This window comes from Perissodus microlepis, chromosome 1 (genome assembly GCF_051167445.1).
Source record: "Perissodus microlepis isolate ML-2025 ecotype Zambia chromosome 1, ASM5116744v1, whole genome shotgun sequence".
Classification (NCBI taxonomy): domain Eukaryota; kingdom Metazoa; phylum Chordata; class Actinopteri; order Cichliformes; family Cichlidae; genus Perissodus; species Perissodus microlepis.
The window spans coordinates 8,623,098-8,646,474 of record NC_140461.1 but is presented as its reverse complement, the minus strand read 5'-3'; the positions used below and the strand labels follow the sequence as shown (position 1 = coordinate 8,646,474).

General features: G+C 39.1%; 2 protein-coding genes across 2 annotated transcripts in view; one reads left to right on the top strand and one right to left on the bottom strand.

Moving 5' to 3' along the window:
- Window positions 1-1,353: 1,353 nt before the first annotated feature.
- gpib (glucose-6-phosphate isomerase b) lies at window positions 1,354-10,772 on the bottom strand. The gene is made up of 18 exons (XM_084928930.1): window positions 10,602-10,772; window positions 10,303-10,393; window positions 10,013-10,081; window positions 9,677-9,796; window positions 9,426-9,509; window positions 9,186-9,332; window positions 8,996-9,067; window positions 8,862-8,906; window positions 8,711-8,764; window positions 7,890-7,950; window positions 7,606-7,649; window positions 7,317-7,469; window positions 7,070-7,199; window positions 6,375-6,451; window positions 4,882-5,010; window positions 2,805-2,880; window positions 2,248-2,314; window positions 1,354-1,811 (listed from the first exon to the last, which is right to left on the bottom strand). Exons 1-18 carry the CDS (start codon window positions 10,718-10,720, stop codon window positions 1,688-1,690), a joined length of 1,662 nt encoding a protein of 553 aa, XP_084785056.1. The 5' UTR covers window positions 10,721-10,772; the 3' UTR covers window positions 1,354-1,687.
- Window positions 10,773-12,343: 1,571 nt separating this feature from the next.
- The window catches only part of garre1 (granule associated Rac and RHOG effector 1), a 41,920-nt gene continuing 30,886 nt past the window's right edge, over window positions 12,344-23,377 (top strand). The window contains exon 1 of the mRNA XM_084928827.1: window positions 12,344-12,449. The gene's annotated coding sequence lies outside the window, so the exon portion shown is untranslated. The remainder of the gene's footprint in view (window positions 12,450-23,377) is intronic.

Here is a 23,377-nt window from a genome sequence, read left to right as displayed (position 1 = left end):
TCAGTAGTTCCTTTGTTTTTTCCCGGTCTGTTATATTTTTTGAAGATAGCTCCCACTGTGTTACTGTTTTTGGTTAAATGTACGCTCGCTTTCAGGTTAGTCTGTGTCTATTCTTTAAATCTTGTCCAGTTTCTCCTGTTACAACCAGGCTCAGCAGCAGTTGTTTACGGAAACATTGCTTTTAATTTAAATCACTTACTAACCTCAGTTAAAAATGACAACTTAGAGAGCGTAAAGGCAAGAAGTGGTATTTTCCCCAAGATTTTAAATGTTGGTAACACCAGAAACTCGCACTGTCACTGCGAGGTAAGTAAGGGTTGCAGAGGGATGAAATATTTTCACTCCTGTTCAGGTGCTATAACGTTTTCTTCTATTTTTGGGATTTTTACTGTTTGCTTTTTGTATTTTATTAGTTCACTGGACTTTCTTGTTTCAGTAAGCAGAGTTGCAGGTTTGCTCAGCCTCACCACCATGATGTAGCCAGGGCTTTTCCCCTTCATCCAGGACTCAGCTGAGAGTCATCGAGGGATGAGTTTCAGTGAGAAAGGTAACACCATTTACAAAGAGATACTCCAAAATTATCTTCTTTTTTTTTTCTAGCTATGAGTCGAAAATGTGTTCTTTTTGGACTCATTTCACTGATAATTCACAATAAGGCAGAATGTTCTCCTCAGACAAACTCACTTTCTTCTGTATCTTGTTTCAGAGCTAGAAATAAAAAAGCACAAGTTAGATTTGAAGTACTGTATTGTTGCCTGGCAACAGGACTGAAAACCCAGCAGTGTCTGGGGGTCTCGGTTTCTTTTTTAACTTTCTGTTTGTCCTTACACACACTCTGTAATTGTACCCGGCAGTGGGTTTAAAGTGAAGGAAACACCGTGAAATATATTTAAGGCTCAGGCTGTTTTATGCATCAAACAGTACTTAACACGATCATGATTTATTCAGAAGCAAGCTGCCTCTCATACAAGTATTATATGTGATCCTTCTATTTATCAGGAGAATACAAGGAGATTTTGTTACATGTGTCCAAAACGATCATAAAATTAAATTCTAGTTAAACATAGTGCTCATGAGGACTGACTTGCAGTCCAGATGCTGTTTAGTCCAGTTGTTTGTTTTTCTCTCTAAGCTAAATGGATGCTGTGGAGTCTGGGGATTTGTGGGGAGGAACAGTACAGATGGACTGACCTTTGACCCTTTGTTCCACTGAATAACTGGTTGATTACTGGGTGGCTCATTTGCTCCCAGCAAATAAATCTGGCACTCTGATGCCATCTAGTGGTGTACTGCTTTTTGTTAGTCGCACGCTCACATCATCATTACATACATGTACATATGTACGAGAAAACCGAACATATCTACATATTCTGTGTGAAGATTTTTATTTCAGGAACAAAATTTCGTGTAACAGTAGAGACAGAGTGGGGGCATGCTTCGCTCTGCCTGTCACGACAGTCTAATACAAAAAGCTTTTCCTCTCACAGTGGTAAACGAACAAACGTGGAAACGACAGCATACTAGACAGTCACGATATTCATAATACGAGAACAAACATACAGAGTGCTTCAGCTCGACTGCGTGGGAGTGACCAGCTGCCACTGCGGGACTCCTGTCCACGCAGCTCCTGAGCTGATAAAATAGATAATGCTGTGGAGTCAAGGGGAAGTTATTGAGGTCACTCAGCTCAGGCAAAATTCTTCTTGAGGAAGTTGATTAGTCCGTTGGTGGAGGAGTCGTGGGAGTGAACCTCAGCAGTGTCCTTGAGCTCAGGCTCAATCTTCTTGGCGAGCTGTTTGCCCAGTTCCACTCTAATAATGCGTATGTGAGGGGAGAAGACATGAATACAAGAGATATGATGGGTTCAGTCATGTGTTAATACATTTTGGAAAATCTGCAAAAATGTATCCACAGTGCCTCAATCTGAAAGCTGCACAGTATAACATTAGGCGTCAGACTTCTCTTAAAGCTTGCTTATTTGAGCACAGCAGCCCCTGGTGTTCAAACCTTTGGGTCAGACAATGAGAAGAAAGTTGGCCTAAAGTGAGGGAGAGGCTTGTTTCGGAAAGGGGATGAACTGAGGGGCCTACACCAAGGCATAGTAAATGTTAAATAAGGTTTATTCTGACTGTGAATCATGCAAAATTTCAGCAGAGTCCAGGAATAAACATGTGGAGCTGTGAATTAGCACAAAAGAGAGACTTTTATTAGGAAACTTGTTGTGTGTGCTGAAAGAAACAGACTCACCCCCACTGGTCAAAGCTGTTGATCTCCCACATTAATCCCTGGACAAAGATCTTGTGCTCATACATTGCTGCAAAAATGGGAAGAATAATCACAAATTCAACAAATGAAATGAAAACAAAGAAAGTGTTTCTTTTTAACTAAATTGAATTTCTGAAGCAGCACAATAGAGCTGTTCAGAATAAAACCTGCTCAGTTAGTTTCCCATCACAGGTGCAAACTCACTGACTGTTACTATGCAACAGTGTGCAACGTCCTGACTGAAGCTCAGCTGGAAATTGCCGCTCTTTGGCTGTTTCAGGAAATTCCCACTGTGTGATCATTACCACCACTGTCTCAGATATCATTTATTATTGTGCAGTCCAGCGCATTAAAAAACAGTGGAAATTATTTCGTAATGTCTCATTTTCAGATAAAACTAACCGGGTTAAATTAGATAATGGTATATGTAGAATTAAATTGATTAAAACGATGTTTAAAAGGACATTAAAGCTTCAAAAGAAATTGTTATTGGTAATGTTACCAATGATAAAACCAGTACAGTGACAAAAGTGGTTTACCTATAAGTACTCCAAGTGTATATGGAGTCAGTTTCTTGAAGATGATTGAGTTGGTTGGTCTGTTTCCCTGGAATACCTGCGGTGATCAAATAGAAACATTTTAGAATACAATTCACTATTTTGCAAAAATGTTTTGGTTTTTTTTAACAAAGTATAGATTGCCATGTCCATACATGTCACTGGAGGGCACTGTCCCCCTAACAGAAGATATTCATGGAAAGTTTTTGGGGGGTTAACTTTTTTAGCTGTTACAATGACTTGACTTTAATTTGAACAAAAATCAGAAGTCTACTTTAGACACAGATGTAAACATGGTACTTAGCTGTCAGGGCTAAAATTAAATGTTTAAGATGGGTTCAAAAGTGGGTCATTGTCATTTCAGTTTCAATTTCAAGTTTAAATGTCCACCCACCATGTCACCATCTCAGATTTGCTTATTTCTATTAGGCAATTCCTATTCCTATTTGAAACATATCTCGTTACTGGAAGCTTTTATTTCTTTATTTTCTTTATTTTGGTGAACTGAACTGAAATGACACAAGTGAATATTTAGTAGACATCCCTGTCATGGTTCTCAAGATCTGGAGAGGTCGTGGTGTGTGTTTTGTTGTCTTCGCCTCTCCAGGGCAGAACTGGACCTTGATTCCCCACCTCTGAACCTGCCCTGAACACACCTGTGGCTCATTTACACTAATGCTGGCAGACTACCTAAGATGGCAAGAGAGGCTGCTTCCTTGCTGGATCGTCACACTACCTAGCGTCAGTGTAGCCTAGCCTTTTGAGTATTCCTTGTGATTTCCTAGAGCTCCCTCCTAACATTGTTTTCCTCTGTGTACAGGCCTTGTAGATTCCCTGCCCGTCTTCCCTGCCGGCTGGATTCCTGTGGATGTGTGTAAGTGAGCATGAGCATTTTGGAGTGGACTATCTGAGTGAGTTGTGGATTGAGTTGAAGAGGAGCATGCGTGCACCTGCCTTGGACCTTCCCTCCCCTTCAGACCCCCCTCTACTCCCTGGAGCCCCGTGTTATCTGTCTCACTGTATATATGTATATATCCTCACTTGGTGCCACATTGTAAATAAACCCTCACCTTCCCTCTAAAACTTCAGAGTCCTGTGAGTGAGTCCTCTGCCTAATAATCTGTGACAATCCCCTCATTTTTTAAATTGCAAAGACTTTGTGGTTTTAGTACAAAGTTAGATCGAAATTTTATTTGAAGCCAGTGTGATTGGACAGGCAGATGATAGAGGATGACATTAAAAATAAATAAATAAATAAATAAAATATTAAAACATGAATGAAATTCAGTTTTTTAATGCAGTTAACTCTGGTTTTCTGTTGCAAAATAAGCTTACTGGCTTGTGGACAGTCAAAACTGATTTTTTTTTTCACAAGCTAGGGTGTTATGCTAGTACATTATAGCAAGAAGGTTCAGAGTTTGATTCTCCTGGTTGTCTGAGGAGTTTGAAGATGCACTTAAATGGTTTCTGAAAAAGTCTGCATCCTTGATTCAGACAGTGTTTGTTTGCGGTCCTCTTTGGATGAGATACATATAAGCTAAATCATCAAAGAAATCCAAGGCTATTTATTCTTCAAATAAAATCAATAAATGCCTCTATTGTCAGACCATGGTCATATTTAGCCTTTAAAAAAACAAACAAAAAAAAACTCCAGTGCATTTCAGCAAAAAAGCCTTCAGCAAGCCTCCAGGGTTATTTGAAAAAGAGAGTGCTTTAGACTTCTTTGATGTTTTAGAGTTTGCAAATATAACAAGAAGAAAAGGTGTATTTTCATTTTTCAGCCAACTTTAGACATAAAGAGAGATGTATTTTTATTTTTTTTTTAGATGTCTTTTCACTTTTCAAAGTGACACAGTTGTCTTCAACATCTGTTCACAGAGTTTTTACTGGGTGAGTCTCTCTAACCTGCTGTCAAAAACAATTTGCAATCGGGTTTGTAAAAGCAACATGACAGGGAGCTCTCCTCTTAAGTTTAGGTTTAAGTTTGTTGCTGTTACATGCTATCAGCAGCGCAGCAGGTTCATTCTTTGATAAGGTAGTTTCTCTTTATTCTACGTACTTTGTGTGGTAAGATTTTCTCCAGAGTCTCCCCACTCAGGCCGCTTGCCTCCAGCTCCCTCTTGGCCTCTTCGGTAGTTTTACCTTTCATCAGAGCCTCTGTCTGAGCCAGGAAGTTGGCCAACAGGATCTACAGTCAAATGAAACAGGCAGTTTTAGATACAGTGTATTTCCTACATGATTAACAAATTAAAATAATATATTTAAAATGTCTCAGTATCTGGAACTGAAAGAATTCAGCACCATTCTTCTAAAAGATACTCCCTCATTTCTGGGACACATCAGTCCAAAATCTCCTGTACTTGTTTAGCTGGCGTGAGATCTGTTAACTATACCAATATTTTCTGCTTATAAAATGATTCAATGACCCCCTGTGCCCTTCAAATTGGGGTATAGTGATCCTGGAACTGATTTCTCCCATAAATATCCTTTAGAATAAAGGTGATCACTCAGAGCAACTTTTCATTGATTTGCGCTGACCCTTTTTTCTAAGGACATGAGTGGAATCAAACCATTTTACAAAAATGCACAGCATAAAAGAACCAACAAATCCACCGCAAAGATCAAAAGTTCAATTTGTTGCTGCGTCTTTAAATGGATGTTGGCATAAACTGGTTTGACCACTATGACAATTTAGAAGGAAGCAGAAAATAAATTGAAGGTCAGTGGCTTGCACCTCAGCTCCAGTGCGCAGCTCTTGTTCTGATGGTAATGTCGGAGGTCTGACAATCACCTCAAGGTGCCAGTGCAATATCATATATGTTGCCAAATAACTTGTCTTGGAGCTTTGAGAAAATGCCCACAAAAGTTATATCAGAACATGCAGCTCTCTTGGGAATAGTTTATTGTGACTTTTCGTAGCTATTTGTTGCACTGATTTTAATAATTTCTAATTCCACCCCAAGCTCTACCTCTCGGACAAACCTTATCATAAAACCATCATTTGAAGTTTATGGAAGTTTATGAAGCTTTGGACTTTCATCTCACAAATCCAACAAGCAGCCTCCGCCAACCACCGTTTAAAACAATTAAAAACAGCTCTAATATTGGTCTCTTTATCTAGCTTTATTAAATCTACTAACATTACGCATCCTATTAGCTTGTATGTGTTGCTGAAAAGGTGGTGCATTGGCATGCTTGAGATTTTTTCAGAAAAGTAGTGCTTACGGTTGACTGTGAAATATCTAGGAGGAAAGAAATTTCACAAACTATCCTGTAGAAACAGTGGAATCCTATTACAGTACCACATTTCAAGGCAGTGAATTCTTTCACAAATATTTATATAAGTAGACTGCATGGCTAGGTGCTTACAGGGAAACTAAAAGCACTGTAATTCTAAGATTAAGCGGTATGGCTGAATACTTTTGTTTATACGGTCTAGTAGAGTAGTCTTGGATGTGGTCAAACTCATTTAATATCCTAAACAAGAGACAGACTTTGCAATATCTGCATAAATGCTGCTTTAGACAGATACCTCTCTAACATCAGTGATACCTTGTGGTGCAGGTTGTCTCTGATTGGATGCTGTGATTGAGCTGGAATCAGGAAGTCACAAGGCACCATTCGAGTTCCTGAAATGAACATGTTGAGTCGCATTAGTGACAAACTTAACCAGGTAGCAAACTGGATTAAAGTCCTTTAGTCTGTGGGCTACATACAGCCCAATTTGATCCTGGACCATTAAGATAATTCCCGTTCTTTAACTGTATATAAGTTTACTCTGAAGAGTTTCACCTGCACTGAAACCATAATATTTTAAATGAAAACACACCTTATCACTTTCCCTCACAAATTTTGCTAGACAATAGAAATGTATATTTCTTGGTAAATTATTATTTTTTTCTTATATGCTGAGTGATACAAACAGAAATAATCACCAGCCTGAGGTGTCTTAAGACAACTGACAGCAATTTCAATGATATGGCTCAGATTTCCACATTCACTGAGTCTGTTAATTATATGTACATTACAATTTACAGATCACAGTGCAAAGGCACCAAACCTACACATGCAGAGTTTTTGCAACTAAACTACAATAATATATACTATTTTTATGATTCAACAACTCACCAACCTCCAGAAATACTTTAATGTACTGGTTTTTGTACACAGACAACATATTTGACAACCCAGGACCAGAAAAAGACTGGCTGAATCAAATGACTGTTGCTGCTCTCAGGTGGAGTTACCTTGGTGGATGAGCTGGTAGAAGGCATGCTGTCCATTTGTTCCAGGCTCTCCCCAGACTATTGGCCCAGTGTGGTAGTTCACACGTGTCCCATGATTAGTAATGTACTTTCCATTTGACTCCATGTCACCCTAGACAACAAACACTCTCAATATACAATGACTTTTTATATTATTAAAATGATCTATCAACTCTATAAGTTGATTTAAAATAATGTTTTGGATCACTTCTGCATTGTGGGGACAGACCTGTTGGAAGTAGGCAGTGAAACGGTGCATATACTGGTCATAGGGCAGCATAGCCTGGGTCTCAGCGTGGAAAAAGTTGATGTACCAAATGCCCAACAGAGCCAACAGGATGGGAGCGTTCTTATCCAGGGGAGCAGTACGGAAGTGCTTGTCCTATATATGAAAGGGTAAACCTAATTTACCTTTATGTTTTCTGTATCATTCTTTAGGGAAAAAATCATAACAATAATTTTCAATATCAGGCAGGTGAAGAAGTGGCACTTTGAACATCTCATTATGGTGTACCCACCATCCAGTGTGCTCCTGACAGAAGCTTCTCAAAGTTGTCAAAGCCTGGAGATCAGATGCACAAGAAAAGTTAAGTGATTGTGTAGATTTTTAGAACTGTACTTGGGATGAATATGATTGCTGGTCCACATATATAAGTTTTCATATATGTTTTAGCAATGATTTTAGATACTGACATAAAAATGCAAATATTTCTCCTCAGGATGGACCCAAGTAACCTTGGTATTCCTATAGTTTAAGCCCCAGCGAGCTCCCTGAAATGTGTGGGTGTTTTTCTGTACATACCAATATGCAGGGCAATAGCCATTCCAATTGCAGACCACAGGGAGAAACGACCACCAACCCACTACAAGAAAACACACAAAAATTATATAATTTTTTGTCCCATTTTAATAAAAGGAAGCCAAGGTTATGCACATATGCAATTAAAATAAACACCACACTTGATCTTTATAGCTTTGTTAAATAGTAGCAAGTAATGTATGATTTGCTTCAGTCTTAAATCTTTTCCAAAAGTTCTTTTAGGCATTTTTTCTCCCTTCTTCTCTCTTTTGGACTGAAAATACTGTAGACTAGAGGCGGACAATACATTTTTCCAAGGGGCCACATGAGAAACTGGGACTGATGTCGAGGGCCACATCAATAAGCTTAACTCAGTTTCGTTTGATTTTAATTTTAGCTCTTTATAAGCTTATTGTGGCAGCCCTCTATAACAGTCCCAGTCTCCCATGTGCCCCTTTGGGAAAATTGATTGCCCACCTTTGCTGTAGATTTTGTACATGCAGCCATTTTCTCCTGACATAAAGGCCACATTATAGCTGTTACCTTTAAAATACCAACAATGTAACTAAATGCAACTCTCTGACCTTTGATGCAACTCAGCCTTTACAGTAACCTCTGCAAGAGAGAAGGTCACTACCAATAATAACTGAGACTGAAGAGAGAGGCTTCTGATTACCCGGCAGCTGCTGTTCAGAGAGTCTGTCCCACCTACTTCACAGGTCAAAAGTCTGCTTTATTTATAGCTTCTACTCTCGCTCCATGGCACCGTGTGGACATGAAAAACCTGCATACAGTGTGTGTTTTAAAGCTCAAAGGGCACTCACGTCCCAGAACTCGAACATGTTCTCTGTGTCGATGCCAAAGTCTTTCACTTTGGGCTGAAGGGGAGACAGAGAAAAACAGAAAAGTTAGTATTAGAATGTGTAGATGCAGCGAGAGGCTTATTAACCCTGAAAAAAATTTGGTACAACTTACACCATTGGTGGAAAGAGCCACAAAGTGTTTGGCGACAGCAGCTTTCTGTTGAAACATACCAAATTTATAATTAAGAAAGACATCCTTTTAGTGTAGTATTGAAACTGTGCTGTGCAGGATTGCTGCAAACTCACATCTTTGGCATGTTCGAGGAACCAAGCTTTGGCCGACTCAGCATTTGTAATTGTCTCTTGGGTGGTGAATGTCTGTATATATAGGAATACACAGATATTCATGTAGCAATTTGTAAGGAACTTTCTGTCTGTGCTTGAAGATTTAGCAATAAATAAATAAATATTCCTCATTTCTTCATGAACATGCTACCTTGGATGCAATGATGAAGAGGGTTGTCTCAGGGTTGAGCTGTGCCAGGGTTTTGGCGATGTGGGTGCCATCAATATTGGACACAAACCACACACGAGGTCCGTCTTTTGAGTACGGCTTCAGGGCCTCAGTTACCATCAGGGGGCCCTACAGGTCACGGTAAGCAAAAAAAAGTCAGGCCTATTTGTATTATTATTAATATATGTAAGATAAACAGATCTTTCAAGCAAATCCACTCACAAGATCAGATCCTCCAATTCCAACATTAACAACATCAGTGATGGCCTTCCCTGTGTAGCCCTTCCACTCGCCACTGCGAACTTTCTGCAACACATCAATCGCAAACATTATTTTTGTGGGTCTATAAACTGCTGATAGCTGCATCAAAAATTCATGAGCAGGGCTACAAAACTGACATAGTGAATTGTTTAAACAGTTCTGTGGAAGAGCTTTTGTTGTGATTTTGTGCCTTTATTTTTGGGTTCACTCACATGACAGAAACCCTTCATTTTCTCCAGAACCTTATTAACGTCTGGCATTACATCCTTCCCATCCACCATGATGGGAGTGTTGGAACGGTTCCTCAGAGCCACATGGAGCACAGCACGGCCCTTCATTTCCACAGCACCAGGAGATAAATGTTAATATACACAGACTCTTACTATCAGCACTGAAGCACTGGGTATTTTTCTGCTGGCTGCTTACACTGCTTGTGAATGAGAAGTGAATGGGTTTTTCAGCTTGCATTTACTGTACTTAGTGTTCATTTTTAAGAGAAATAAAAGAAAGAGTGTTAAGCGAAGTTATGACTGTTTAACAACGAGCACCTCAGTGAAGTTTATCTTCTCTCCAGTAAACATCTTCTCTCTGGCAGCCTCAATGCCTCTTGACTTGGCCTAATGAAACAATAAATATGAATGCTATGTCAGTAACAATTTGGGAAGTTTCAAACTTATGAGCAGTCCTTCAAAGAAACACAACTTAAGTGAAGATGAAAGTTGTATCTGATGAACTGACCCCCACTTTCTGCTTGATGAAAGGATTGATTGGCTAATGATTTGGTAATTAATATAAACAGTTTAAAGGCCACAGATCATTTAAATGTAAATTGAATTACCAGGTCAACCAACATTTTCATAACTTCCTCTGTGATGAGGTTCTTGGAGTAATCCAGAAGAATGTCTCCATCCTCAGTTTTCAGTGTGAGGCTATTGGAGACAAGATGAGGATATTTTCTGAGTATCAGTATCCAGACAAAAACTATCATTTTGTCATTGTGTTGAGGTTTGACATGTATGTAATGAAGCCACACAGAGGACTGTTATGTGAACATGTCAACAGATGATAAAACAGAATTAACATTAACTTACCAAATACATCAAACATATCTAAATGTATTCTGTTCTTGTTTTATACCTGAGCTTGTTGAATCTCTCCTTGTCAGCCTCAAACATGTGCCTCATGTTGAGGCCCAGGGCGTGGGCTGTGTACCACTCCTGCAACTTTTGAAAGTTGGTGTCCTGAGTAAGTCCCATGCTGTCCAGAGAGGGGGCTTGCTGTGCTCCACTGTGCTCAACTATCTTGGCTGAGTGCGACTGAGCAGGTCAGAGAGAGCTTTTTGAAGGGCACAGTCTAGATCTAAACTTGCCCCTCCTACAAGAGACATATAATATCCATGACCTGAGTGTGTCACACTTGCTCACTGTCTTGCAGGGTTAGAGTGCATGTAGTTCACTGTGCCACACGGATCATCACACAGGTCAGACAATGTGTTGTACCTTTTCTTATTTATCTCTTAAATGGTTATACAGTAGTAAAATAGCCAAAAATGGCCACAGTTTAAAATAAGAAGGTCAGTGGATGACATAATCACTGTAAGTCTCCAATTTCTTTTCACTTGTTCTGTATCTGTGAAATTTCGGTGAGAGTGGACATCTCTAATATGGCCATCTCAGAGACAAAGAGCACAGCAGTGAGCACAGCAGCCCCTTCCAACTTCTGTTTGTGAGGGGAAGCCAGTCACAAAAAATGGAAGGTGGCCATAAATGTTAAAACTCAGTTAAGTTAAAACTCAGTTCATACTCATTTAAAACTGAGTATAAAGGTTGCATTTATGCCCAAGGTAAAGAAGAATTATATGAACGCAACAATTTTTCCTTTTGTAATGAATTACTAATTTACATTTAGTAATATTCTTCTCCAACTATATGTGGGGAAAAAGGAAACATCCAAACTATAGACTAAGCTTTTCTCGCAGGTTTCTCATCCAAACCTGCATTGTAGTACGCTGCACCGAAGTCCAAAAACAAGCATATTGGCTTGTTACTAGTTATGCCTTATTTAGCATTACTGTTCTACAGCTAGTAAAAAAAGACAAGCGACCATTTATGCTCAGCTAGTTCATGGTAAATGTGTGTAACATAATGTGTTTTAATATGCATGATTTCAGTACGTGCATATTTTATGTAGCACATAGCGATGAAATCAGTTGACCTAACAGTGTAAATTGTGGCTCCTCTTTAATTATCTAAATCTAAAAGTTGAAACCCCTGTTGAGACACTGCAGATCCAGATCAAGTGCAGGCTGTATCCTTTAAAGCTGTGCGGGTGTCTGCTACCTGGAGAGGTTGCATTGTTAAAGACAAGTTTGAGACCTTAGCGCCCCCAAGTGTTCTTATTTAAGCATGAAGTACAAGATGTAACATTCTCTAACAAACATTAGGGGGCGAGAAAACCTTATCCAGAAGCAGCATTAAATTGTGCTGGATTTTATTTCGTCTTAATCTTTATTCCATGTAGTCACAAACCCGTTCTACACTTCAAGCAAAAGATATAATGCGATTTTTTCTCAGCTCACTATTTGGGTTCCCTTTCATTTGAATAACTAGGTTTCCCTACTTTTTCAATCATGATGTTTGATGCTTTCCATGTTTATTCTTACTTCGTGCCTTTTACTATATTGGTTATATTTATGTTATTTATAGTTATCGTTATTATTTATATTAGTTAGAGTTATATTACGAGAATCAAAATTGAAGTGTAAGGTTTAGAAACTAAATCAAACAATATGGTAACGCAGTCTTATATTATTTTTAAATGGTATTTAAGGCGGTGTTGTAGGAAGACAAAATATACTGATAAAATATTGCTGATTGACGGTTTTATTGTGAAAGTCTCAGCGGAAGTGTGAGTTTATTGACTTGGTTTTGATAGTGGTCACACAGACAGGGAATTCGCTGTCAAGAGGGTGGATGCCTAGAGCTGGTAAGCGATGCTTTGATTAACTGAACGCGTACTGTAATAATTTTCTTGTGTTTCACGGGAGCTTGTTTTGTCTTGGCCGCGGTAGTCCCGGCTGTTTTGAGTCTGTGGTGGAGCAGCACCGGGCCGCTTACTTTAGCTGGTGCTTTGTAGCAGCGCTTACAGTCGTGTCGCAGAGAGCTAGCTGGTTTGCTAACGCTAGCTCGCTTAGCTGTGTAGCTAGCTTGATTAGTACTGATGTGTCCATTATCGGACGCACCTTTATTTGACGTGCTTATTTTTCTAAGTCGTGTTAAGCAAAATATTGCAACCCCATAATCGCTAAGACAAGTGTTTTCAGTGAAGGCTCCAGAAGGACTTGACATATTTGTGCAACTGAACGCTCGTATGTACACAAGCCCAATTTCATGTGTGCTGATAAAGCGCATCCGCCTCGGCTAGCGAAGGAGGAGAGGTGGGTTGGCGCTGTCGTTTGTTTCTGTTAACACTGCCCCTTGTTTATATCTGTGCACGATGCTTCAGATTTGATCATCGTCTTGACACTCTTACGTGCGAGAATGATGTAACAACCCTTAAGCTTTTGTAATAACCTAGATTGACTGCGTGTCCGATAACGGACCTGGGCGTTCTCGGTTTGAAGTTACGCGCTGCAGTCGGTGATCATCCGCCGCACAAAGATGGAATGCAGGCTAACGTTAGAGACAAGCTGGCGACACGGACGTTATTTACGGTTCCTGTGGCTACATACTTGTTTCTGTGCCTTTCTGTGCTCCGGCTTGCTAGCTAACACGAAAGCGAGCGTCTGGTTCTGTGTGGCAGGCGGCTGAGTGTCAAAGACCGGGGAAAGCAAGGGACCTAGTGTGCTGGGTACCCACCGGGGGTGGCATTTCCCCGTCATTCGCTTATCCAGCGTTTGGCGTGTTGATGCCGCGAAAGGCTTTCCGGCGACACCGCGTTTAGGGCGTTAAAAGGCCGTATTAATAGCTGCGACATAGTGTTCCCATGACTTGGGCTATGTCATCCCAGAGTTTCGATGAAACCGGCTAACTGCGCTTGCGGGGATTCTGTTACACCTTCCTGCTAAATAGTGATCGTGTTTGACAATAACCCCCTTACAAAACTAGCTAGTTAGTTGGTTTTCTTCCCCGCTGGGGTTTCAGGATTAAGTAGCAAGCTGTTGTAATAATAGCCCTAGAGTAGCCGTGCTGTGTTTAATAACACGTACAGAGCAGAGCAGCAGTAATGCTGTAGAGGTGTTGAAATCGTATCCTCAGACATGCTATTATGGTCGTTGAATACTCGCCTCTTGGTTTACATTAATTTCGATATATTGACCTTAAATAATCGTACTATAAGTAAAGTAGAAACTTGCACAACTACATTGATGTCGATGTTTTATAGTCTCTACAGTACAGAGAAGATGACTGGAGTTGCATTAATAAATAACGTTGCCCCACTTCTTTGGAGGGGTGTAGCCATCTACAGTCTAGCCAGATGTCTGTCGTTTGAGATCGTGTGGATGTTCTTGTGGTGAAAGTAGAAGCTGTCCTACTGTCTGATCGTGTCTTGGCATAGGATATCGCCTATGATTTGAGATGTCTGTGCACTGATTGGCTATTCATACGTGCAAGGTTTGCCACGAGCAGCCACTCTGATGATGACTGATAAAATTGTTGTCATTGCATGATTCATATTTTCTTGCTTGTTAGGTAATAGGGGTGTGCAGTTAATTTGATTTCAATTACAATTTTTGCCTTCCAAGGGCTTTTAAATTAAGATAATTGGTATAAAATCCACTTTAAGGCTCTTCTTTCACCTTTGAGGAGCCTCAGTTGATTCCCTGTTAAGCTCTGTTTGGTTTAGTTCAGCTCATGACAGTTGAATTATAATTAATATTCATGAAGATCAACTTCATTAACGTATTTTCTTGAAGTTTAATAAAACTACTGTTTTTCAGTGGCTTTGTTGACCCTAACACACAATTTCATCTAATATTGTCCAATAGGTGGTTTAGGTTTGCTGCCTTCCAAAGTAAAGATGTTATCATTGAGAAATGCCTGTAAAAGGCTGTGATCTTTTAAACTTTTATTGAAAGTTGTTTTCACTCAGATGACTGTGTTTGTCACTGGTGTTCAATGTTTTTTGTTGTTGTTTTTTATTTTTTTGTTAAAGTGAACATGTATGGTAAAGCCAGCACGTTCCTTTTGTGGAGTTTTGCATGCATGTACAACTGTCATTAAAACAACCCTGAACCTTTGTGTTGACATCTGCCACAGCTGTGTCTCTGTGGAAATACATGCTTTGCACTGCAAAATTCCTGTCTGTTTTAAACTCACTTCCTTTGGATAGCCCATGTGCCTGAATGGACACCATAGCTGGTGGACTAGCACTGAGGCTCCAGTTGTTTTCATACTATTATTTGTTGCCAGTGTTTGTCAACATGTGATATATATGACCAGGAGTGCCATTTTCCTCAGTCTAACTTTAAATCCGGATACATGTATGAGGAAGTCAGCAGTCACAAGATTACTGTTTGCACTTGCATTGGGTGGAGTGCAGGCACTTCATGGGCCTGAATGATATTTCCTTAAACAAGGGAGTTTTATAGTCATTATTGTTCCACGTCAAATTTATGTAGGTGAGTCTTACAGAGACATTTCCACTGAGGGGGAAGTAGGTGATAAACAGTAATTCCTTCATTTTGTGTATTTAGTTTTACTTAAAAATTTTCATTGAGACCAGAAAGATTTGCAGGATGTTATGTAGCCACTAACTACAACTTCCAGAAAGTTGGGAGTCTGTGTTAAATGTAAATACATTGCAGTGATTTGCATTGTGTCGAGTTTGTGTGTGGTACGTAGGATTTAAATCCTGCATTCAGTTGGATAGTTCAAATACTGGAACTGAGAAAAGTTATTGCTTACTGAAAAATGGCTTTTCTAAGCTCAAAAACAAGCTTTTAATGGCGATTACTCATGGGACCACATCTGGCTCACATATAGCTAAGGCAAAGAGTCATCTCAAGTAAAGAGCCTTTTTTAATGTAAATGTTTGTATTTTGTTATTATTTTTGGCTGCATTTGAAACAAATGTAATTAAGCTTGAGTAAATTAACTATAAATTAAAGGTTACTTTTTTTCTGGTAATTTTTGTTTAATACATGTAAAAAGTTCCTTGGTAGGTGCTAGCATGTTTGTTTGTTTTTGTTTTTTTCCCCGTATATCCAGAAAAAAGTGTGATAAGCAAGAAAACATTAAAAAAAATGTTGGGACACGGCAGTAAAACACTGACACTAAAAAGCACCCTTTGGAATAGTTAATGGCTAATTTGGTAATTAACAAGTCAGTCACATTATTTTAAATACAAAATGTAAAGTTAATGTACATCAGACAATGTTTAGTACCTAATATTGATTCCCTGTTGCCATTAGCTGATGCTGTGAGTGTGACATGATTTTGACATATAGATGTCTCTAGACTTTGACTTTAATCAAACATGTGAAATTTGGGACAGACTGGACAATTTATATTTCACATGTCTATGATCATATTAAATAATTTTCAGCTGCAACCCATTTTATTCTGTTAATCTTTTTCCTTTGTGTGGTTTGTGTTTGTATTTTCCTTTGGATGAATAAAACTAACAGTATTTATGTGTGTCAGAGGGCTTGGGTCTACCTCTTTCTCTTACATGGGCTGTTTCAACTCTGTCTGCTAGTGTGTCATGTAGGGCAGGGCAATATGGTCAAAAATATTTATCATATATTTGAAAATTTGGGATAACAATATAACTGACGATATAATTGATGCAAGACAAAATACTTTACAACTCCACAACTTTATTAGTGCAAAAAAAACCCCATCAATGTATTTTCAGTTAAACAAGCAGCTAACAAGCATACAGTGCGTATTATTCCGCAAGGCTCCTGACAACAGTAGCCGTAATGCTCTGACAGTCCATCAAGCGGTGTGGCTTCGTAGCTTACGAAAGTCTTACTAAAACATTTTTTGACAAATTTTTGAGCACCGTGTACCACATAAAATCGGTTTGAGGTAAGTAAGCACAACCAGAATTCATACATAAGGCGCACCAGATTATAAGGGGCACTGTCGATTTTTCAGAAAATCAAAGGATTGATTGATTGAGGGAGGGAGGGAGGGGGCTTCTTCCTTGAAATCTCACCCTTGTCTCCTGGGAAACCAGTTTAGCCTTAGTTTGTGGTCAGCTATTTGCCCCTCAGTCAAATGTTTCCAGTGAGAAGCATGACTGTTCATGCACCAGAGATGATCAAATGAAACAAGACTACCATGAAACTCTATAGTGAAACTTCTCTTTATTAATCCCTGCAGAAAATATGCAGCTTAGACGTTGGGATCAGTTACTAAAAATCAAGCAGTGGAGATGGTAACGATTTTATAGATTGTTGTAAGGTATTTCAGTAGTGAATCAAACATTTGTCCAGTGTTTAAAAGTTTCATAGTCTGGCCCCCATTACCATACCTGCCAATGTATTGTTTTGAAGCACTCAGTCAGTAAACAGCCTTTCTTTATCCTCTGTGCAAAGGATTGTCATTTACTGAGTTTTGTAACTGTGTGAGAATTTAGAATGATAAAATCTGTGGTGATTTATGGGGTTGCTTTGCTCACTTCAAATCTTTGTTTTGTATTTGCTACGCAACGCTTCAGGAACAGTGAACCGGCTGCTGACAGCAAAGCGTCAGCATTTTCGTTGTTTTTCACATCCTTGATGCCAAGATCTTGTCTTTGAATGTCTTCAAAAGTCTGTAACTTAAATGCAAATTGCGATCAACATGCATATTTTATAATTTTGAGCTTTAAAATTAGTTTTTATTCCCATTTCATTCTGGCTTTTTAAATTCACTTTTGTTTTAAATAGTTTGCAGAATTTTGTTAATTTAAATTTAATTTGTGTTGTTTTGTTTACTTTAGTTTTCATTAGTTTAATTTTTTAATTTATTATAATGTCAATGGTATTTTTTAGCTAAAAACTTTAAGTTCAGAACAGATATTACAATACAAACAGCTGTGAAAGCAGCTGACTCAGTCACTTCCTCCCACAGTCCAAAGAAATGCATGGGTTAGCTTAATTGGCAATTCAAAGTTGACCGTGTGTGTGAATGATTGTTTGTCAGTCTGTATCCCACCTTTAAGCTAATAGCAGTTGAATCAACTCAAGATAATTAATTAGCTGTTGACAAAAGGGATGCGTATCCAGTTTAATAAATTTATATAGCTTATTTATTTAACAGTGGGGTCAGATCAGTACTTGGTATAAGAAGATGCCTTAAGCCATGGTCTTGGGATCGAATAAGAAGTGGTAAAAGCTAGATTGGTGCAGCTATATTAATGATAACATGCATAGTGCTATACTTGGCTTGATTTTCTTTTACTACCCTATTTAGATTTACGGCTTCTGTGACACCGCTATATATTTTGTCATTGTGGCTAAACGGGAAAAGTAAATTCTATCTTTCTTTTTGGCTATAAATACAACTCTCATGCTTGGCATGTAACACAACCTGCAATCTCAGTATACAGTCTGCTCAGTTTAGGCTGAGGAAAGCATTTTCATCCCCACAGGTTGCCACCAACCTTTTATGAATGGAACTGACGTCAGAGCCTTTCATCACAGCTCTCACTTATTGAAACCCACTGGTTAGGTACAGTAAACATGGTCTATTGTACAGAGTTATTTGAAGAGGGTATTTGAGCTTATTCCGATTGCTTAATGTTGACTGTTGAAAGGTATTTAGGCTTTGTGCAAAAGCTTAGATTAGATCAGATGAGATGGGACTTTTATTTAATCAAATGAGATTCATGCATGCATGTCAGCTGACATCTTGATTCCCTGTTAGACTTTAATAAATTTGGGACATATGCTTTTTGTTTGTTCTTAGGGTGATGGAATGTATTAATATTTAATTAATTCAAAAGCACATGTTGAAGTCTGTGCAACACAGACCTATGAGACCTGTGAGTGTGTCCTTTGTGAGTGCGGCCTGTTCACTATTTTTATTGGAGCCATAAGCTACTTACAGTGTGTGTTAGGACACTACAGGTTAGTCTAATATTATCCAGCCAGCTGTATCAGCCTCTTGACTGATATGTCTGAGCAAACTCATAACAGTGGTACTGAAGCAGTAGGAAAGGTTTCACTACTGCTTTATAAAGTGCAAATTCTGCCAAAAAATACAATTTAGCAGAACTGGAAAAGTGTTTAGAAACAGTCTTTTGTAATACCCGAGTATAAAATAAATTTATTTTTAGTTTCAAGCCAAAAACGGGACCAAAACAGGATTAGTTATGGGAACAAAACCACAACAATCAAAACCCGCAATGCCTAAAAAAACAGGGCCAGGATTAAAAAGAAAGAAGACGAAGAAGAAACAGACTATATTGATGGGGAAAAAAGGTGTTATTAATATTCATATTAAATTGTAGCCAAGACCTTTATTTTTCTCTTCCTCTTACAAAGTCATGCAGCTGCATGTGCAAGTGTGCATGTGTGTGTTTTTTCTGTGTGCTGGTATGAGGACACCAGGGCTGCCACAATACTCTCCTTGTGCTCTGTGGGCAAGAGGAGCCTGGCTCAGCTCCTATCACACAGTTGCTCACGGCACTTGTCCTGTCATTCGGACTGACCTCCTCGACCTGTCTGCCGATTCTCAGACCTCACTGTGACTTATCTGCTCTTTGGAATGTCTTCAGTAAAACACACAGTGTAAACTTTGCCTTCCATTTCAATTAGTGCATCATTTTTTAAACATGCACTTTTCATGTTTACATTACATTTTGTGGAGATGTTTTGCAGCATATCAGTTTTTCTGGCCCATTTTTCTATACTCGTATGAACCCACATTAAGAGTGTTCTTGGGGAAATGCATTCCTTTGCTTCATTGGCAACAGATGTAGAGGAGGACATTTTTTTACTTTGCGCTGAACCTTTTGGAGTGTCTAAAAACGGGGCAGTGTGGACTTTCAGGGCAGCTGTTTTGCCCATGAAGGCCGAAATAGACTTCATGAGAGAGCTAATGTCGGGCCTGTGGCTAGAGCATCAGAGGGCTTGTATTTGCCTCCCAGTGGCAGATGGATAAGGAGCTGTCAACATGGGTAACAGCTGCCCCATCTACAGCTATTAAGCCACCTAGCTTTGAAGTAACAGTGACACAAATATGGCAGAGTATCCAAAAGTAACTGCTGTTATGAATGCCGGTATATCCTGAAGGTTGCATAAATTAACACAAGGGTGTTTTAATGTTGCAAAACCTATAGAGAAATTTGTGTATTGAAACTGAATAAAATAAAATGCAGACCCCTGCCAATAGTCAAGTAGAGCTGATCAGTATGAATGTCTGTTACAATACAAGTGTAGTCCAGACAGTATTATTTAAGTAGTTGTGGCATTTCTGAATTATTATCAGTATTTCAAGGATTTGTTGCTATTATACTACCTCATTTTTAAGGTAGTCCTTTGTAAGCCGTTGTTTGGCCAGCAGGTTGTAAAGACAGGTACCATGACTTTACTACATGCCCAGTGGCATACTTGGCTTGAAGTTTTTGTTACTGGCGACAGGGAGCTTGCTCCAGGAAACCTAAACCCCCTTCCTGTTGAAGTTGAGCAGCTGACATGTACGGCGAGTGGGGAAGTAGGGCTAACATTAGCCCTAAGTGGCTCCTGCTGGAGGAAGGACACTAAAGTGGGCTGGCAGAACTCCAGTGCATCCGGAGGGACGCTCTTATCACACGTGTTTGTTTGGGTGCAATCTCTAACACACTGTGCCCTGCAACAGGAGGCTGTCAGCCAACAGAGCTACCCTAAGAAGCCAACAGGCCTCATTAATATTGATGCCGTGTCTGCTTCTCTTGGGATATCCTCTGCCTGCAGAGTTTTGTTGCCAGGAAGGAAATGTAGACCATGAACACTCTCTAATAATGTCACTTTGTTGTTTGGGCTGAATTGAGTCTGACTTACAGCACTCATTTAATGTGTTGTTACTTTTGTTGTTCACAGCCCTAAAAAACAAACAAAACAAAAACACAACTGCTGAACACTGGTATAGAATGATGGGCCTGCCAAATAAGATGACATTTACTGACATTGGCTGAAAAATGTAGTGTGTCACCAATTTTAAGCTGGCTAAATGATTTTAACTGTGCTAGATTGTGTGATGAAGCTATTCACTTTTTTTTTTTTTTTAAAGTGAAAGATAATAGAACCACATTCTTTATACTAGGCTCAGATTAATACCATTGTGATTGTAGGGTAATCTCGATAGTATGAAGTTAATTGACAAATTTTTTTATTTGAATCAGCATTTTTTTTCTTCATTTTTTTCCACTATCACTGCTTTTTTTCTTTTTCTTTTTTTTTCTTTTTTTTTTGTTAAAGGAAGTGAAACTCTTAAGATTAAGCATATCTTATGACACTGTCCTAGGCAACATCTAGAGCTGAAGTGCGAAGTGGCATATAGTCTTTAGGCTGACTCCAAAAGGAGGTCAGTCAACATAAGCCCCCTTTTCCATTAGTACCGACATGGATCGACTTGCCACAGTTCGCCATATTTATCAGGGTTTTCCATTACTTTATTGTACCTGGTACATAGTACAAAAATAGTACCTGCTTGGCCATGATTCCAAGGTGATCTGAGCAGGTACTGAAATGTGACGGCAGACTCCGTGGGACTGATTGGCTGGTTAGTGGCGTCACTTGATGAGTCATGAGAGCATCTCTTTCACGAAAATAAGTCTGACGAAAAGCCACAGATCGAGTAGCAGGTTTATCATCACCTTGACGTCGACCTTTGTTGTAACTAATTATGTCACGGAACACTCAGTTGTATTGCTATAATGACAACCACACACATTAGGTGGTATTCGATTGTAATTGAAAACCCGACGATCTGAGTAGGGGCGAATGGAAAAGGGGCTATAGACTGAGCATTAAAAATCAAAGTCAAAGAATTCTTTTATCATTGGTGTATAGGTTCCCAATTTTTAACTACTTAGATGAGGGTAATTTTTCTTATTATCTTATTAATTTTTTTTTAAAACTCATCCAACTCCACCTGGATTATTGACTTAACAGTTGCTTTGATTGGCATGTGTCTTAACACAGGGAACTGAAACCAATAGGTGTCTTGTACTTAGCTAATCAAGCTAAGTAGTGTTGGCTGATGAATAACCACTCCATGTGCTTGTCCAAATAAAGGAAATTGCAGCTAAAAAAACAACAACCTAGCATCGCTGCAGCCACAAGAAGCGTGGAGACTTCAGAATGTGGACTCACCTGTCACATCACAATAGCTGTCAATCTTTATACTAAAATAATATTATTGTGAGGCAACATTGCCAACAGTACTGCTCTGAATGTTTGACAGATTTGTTTTTAATTACCACTGTTAATAAAAACGTTACATCCATGTCTTTGTTGTAATGCACTGGCAGCTTGTGTTCCCTTCAGGTGGATTTCAAAGAACTGCAACTGAAATTAATTCATTTAAATACATCCATGTTGTCTCCAGCTACCTGGGCCTGTTTCCACAATAGGGTATAATCACTGCTTAAGAAACGATGTCCAGACTTCTCTCAGCCTTGGCGTCCAACTTTTCTGGTTGATAACGGAGACATTCTCAAGCTAGCCAAGAGACTGTTTCTTTATTTTGACCTGGGTTGGACATGTTTGCAATGCCTCACCTCAGAGGCCTCCAGGAGGCCCTCCCGAATGACTGAGGTCCTCGTCCTATCACTAAGGAGATTCAGGAGGCGGGAACAGACACAGTTTATTTCTGCTGTTTGAATCTAGAGTCTCATTCTTTTAGTCATAACCCAAAGTTTGTGAGGGAAGTAATGCAGATTGACAAGTCAGTGAATAGCTTTGCATTCAGATTGGCCTTCAATAAAGCAAACTGGTGCATCTATAGCACTGTAAATGCTAGACCAATCCACGTGTTAACCTCTTACTTTACTTCTCTGCTATTTGTAAACAAGAACCCTGAGATACTTGACTTCCTCTATTTGAGGCAGCAAATCTAAAGAGGAAAAAAAAGAATAATTTCATGAAGATTAAATATATCCAACCTTTGTTTTTCCAAACCACGTTCCTAAAGCTGTCTAACTGCTGTCCACAATTAGTTTTAATTGTTTCCAGCTGTGTCCTGGTCCTTTACGTCATGCTGTATGACTAGCAAGCTAGTTTTGTTCGCTGTGGTTTCCTCACTGACCTGTTTAGTATATTCATCAAGTTGTTTGAAAGAAGACTAATCTTCCACCCATCATTTAGCCAAAAATAGTGTGAATGTGTGAGAACAAAAGTAGCCAGCTCTGGGCTAGCCGAGCTTAGGTTTCACATTTACTTTGTAGAAGCTTATATCCTATTACTTATGTCAACTAGCAGGCATTGTGGGCACCTGGCAGGTTCTCACTGTGCCAGTAATCCCTGGGATTTAGAGGCCTGCTGCACTGTTGCCCTAGTTAGCTGCTCTTAACCACTATAGACAATCACATACATAAAATTAGATTTGCTATTCCCTCATCAAATACTTCCTAGGGAAAAGTTTTGTTTGTTTTCCTGAAAGAGAGCGTATCTACAATGCCTAGAATTTCTCTGCATAACTTGGTAGGTGGTAGTATAACTGATATTTTTGTACCACAACTAGATCTGAAAATTTGGGGTTTTTTTTCAGGAAAGAAATTATGAAGTAATGACAAATAATCATTAATTCAGGCCTCTATAATGAAATGATTTCCTGCTTTTCTTTGTTATATAACCCTGCAACCCAAACATTTCTGGTCTGTTTTAGAGCTTGAACAAATAATTGGTTAATTGAATATATAGTATAATAAAGTTAATTGCATTACATTCTTGATACAGATGTGGGGTATTAGATCTTTGAATAAGCACTGACCACTTT

What these genes read in the sequence shown, in the direction of transcription:
- gpib (XM_084928930.1), bottom strand. Translation starts at nt 10,720, where the DNA reads ATGGGACTTACTCAGGACACCAACTTTCAAAAGTTGCAGGAGTGGTAC. An exon ending in TCACTGCCTACTTCCAACAG is followed by an intron (nt 7,200 to 7,316) that starts GTCTGTCCCCAC and finishes TTTGTTGTCTAG; the next exon opens with GGTGACATGGAGTCAAATGG. An exon ending in CTACCAGCTCATCCACCAAG is followed by an intron (nt 6,452 to 7,069) that starts GTAACTCCACCT and finishes TGTTCATTTCAG; the next exon opens with GAACTCGAATGGTGCCTTGT.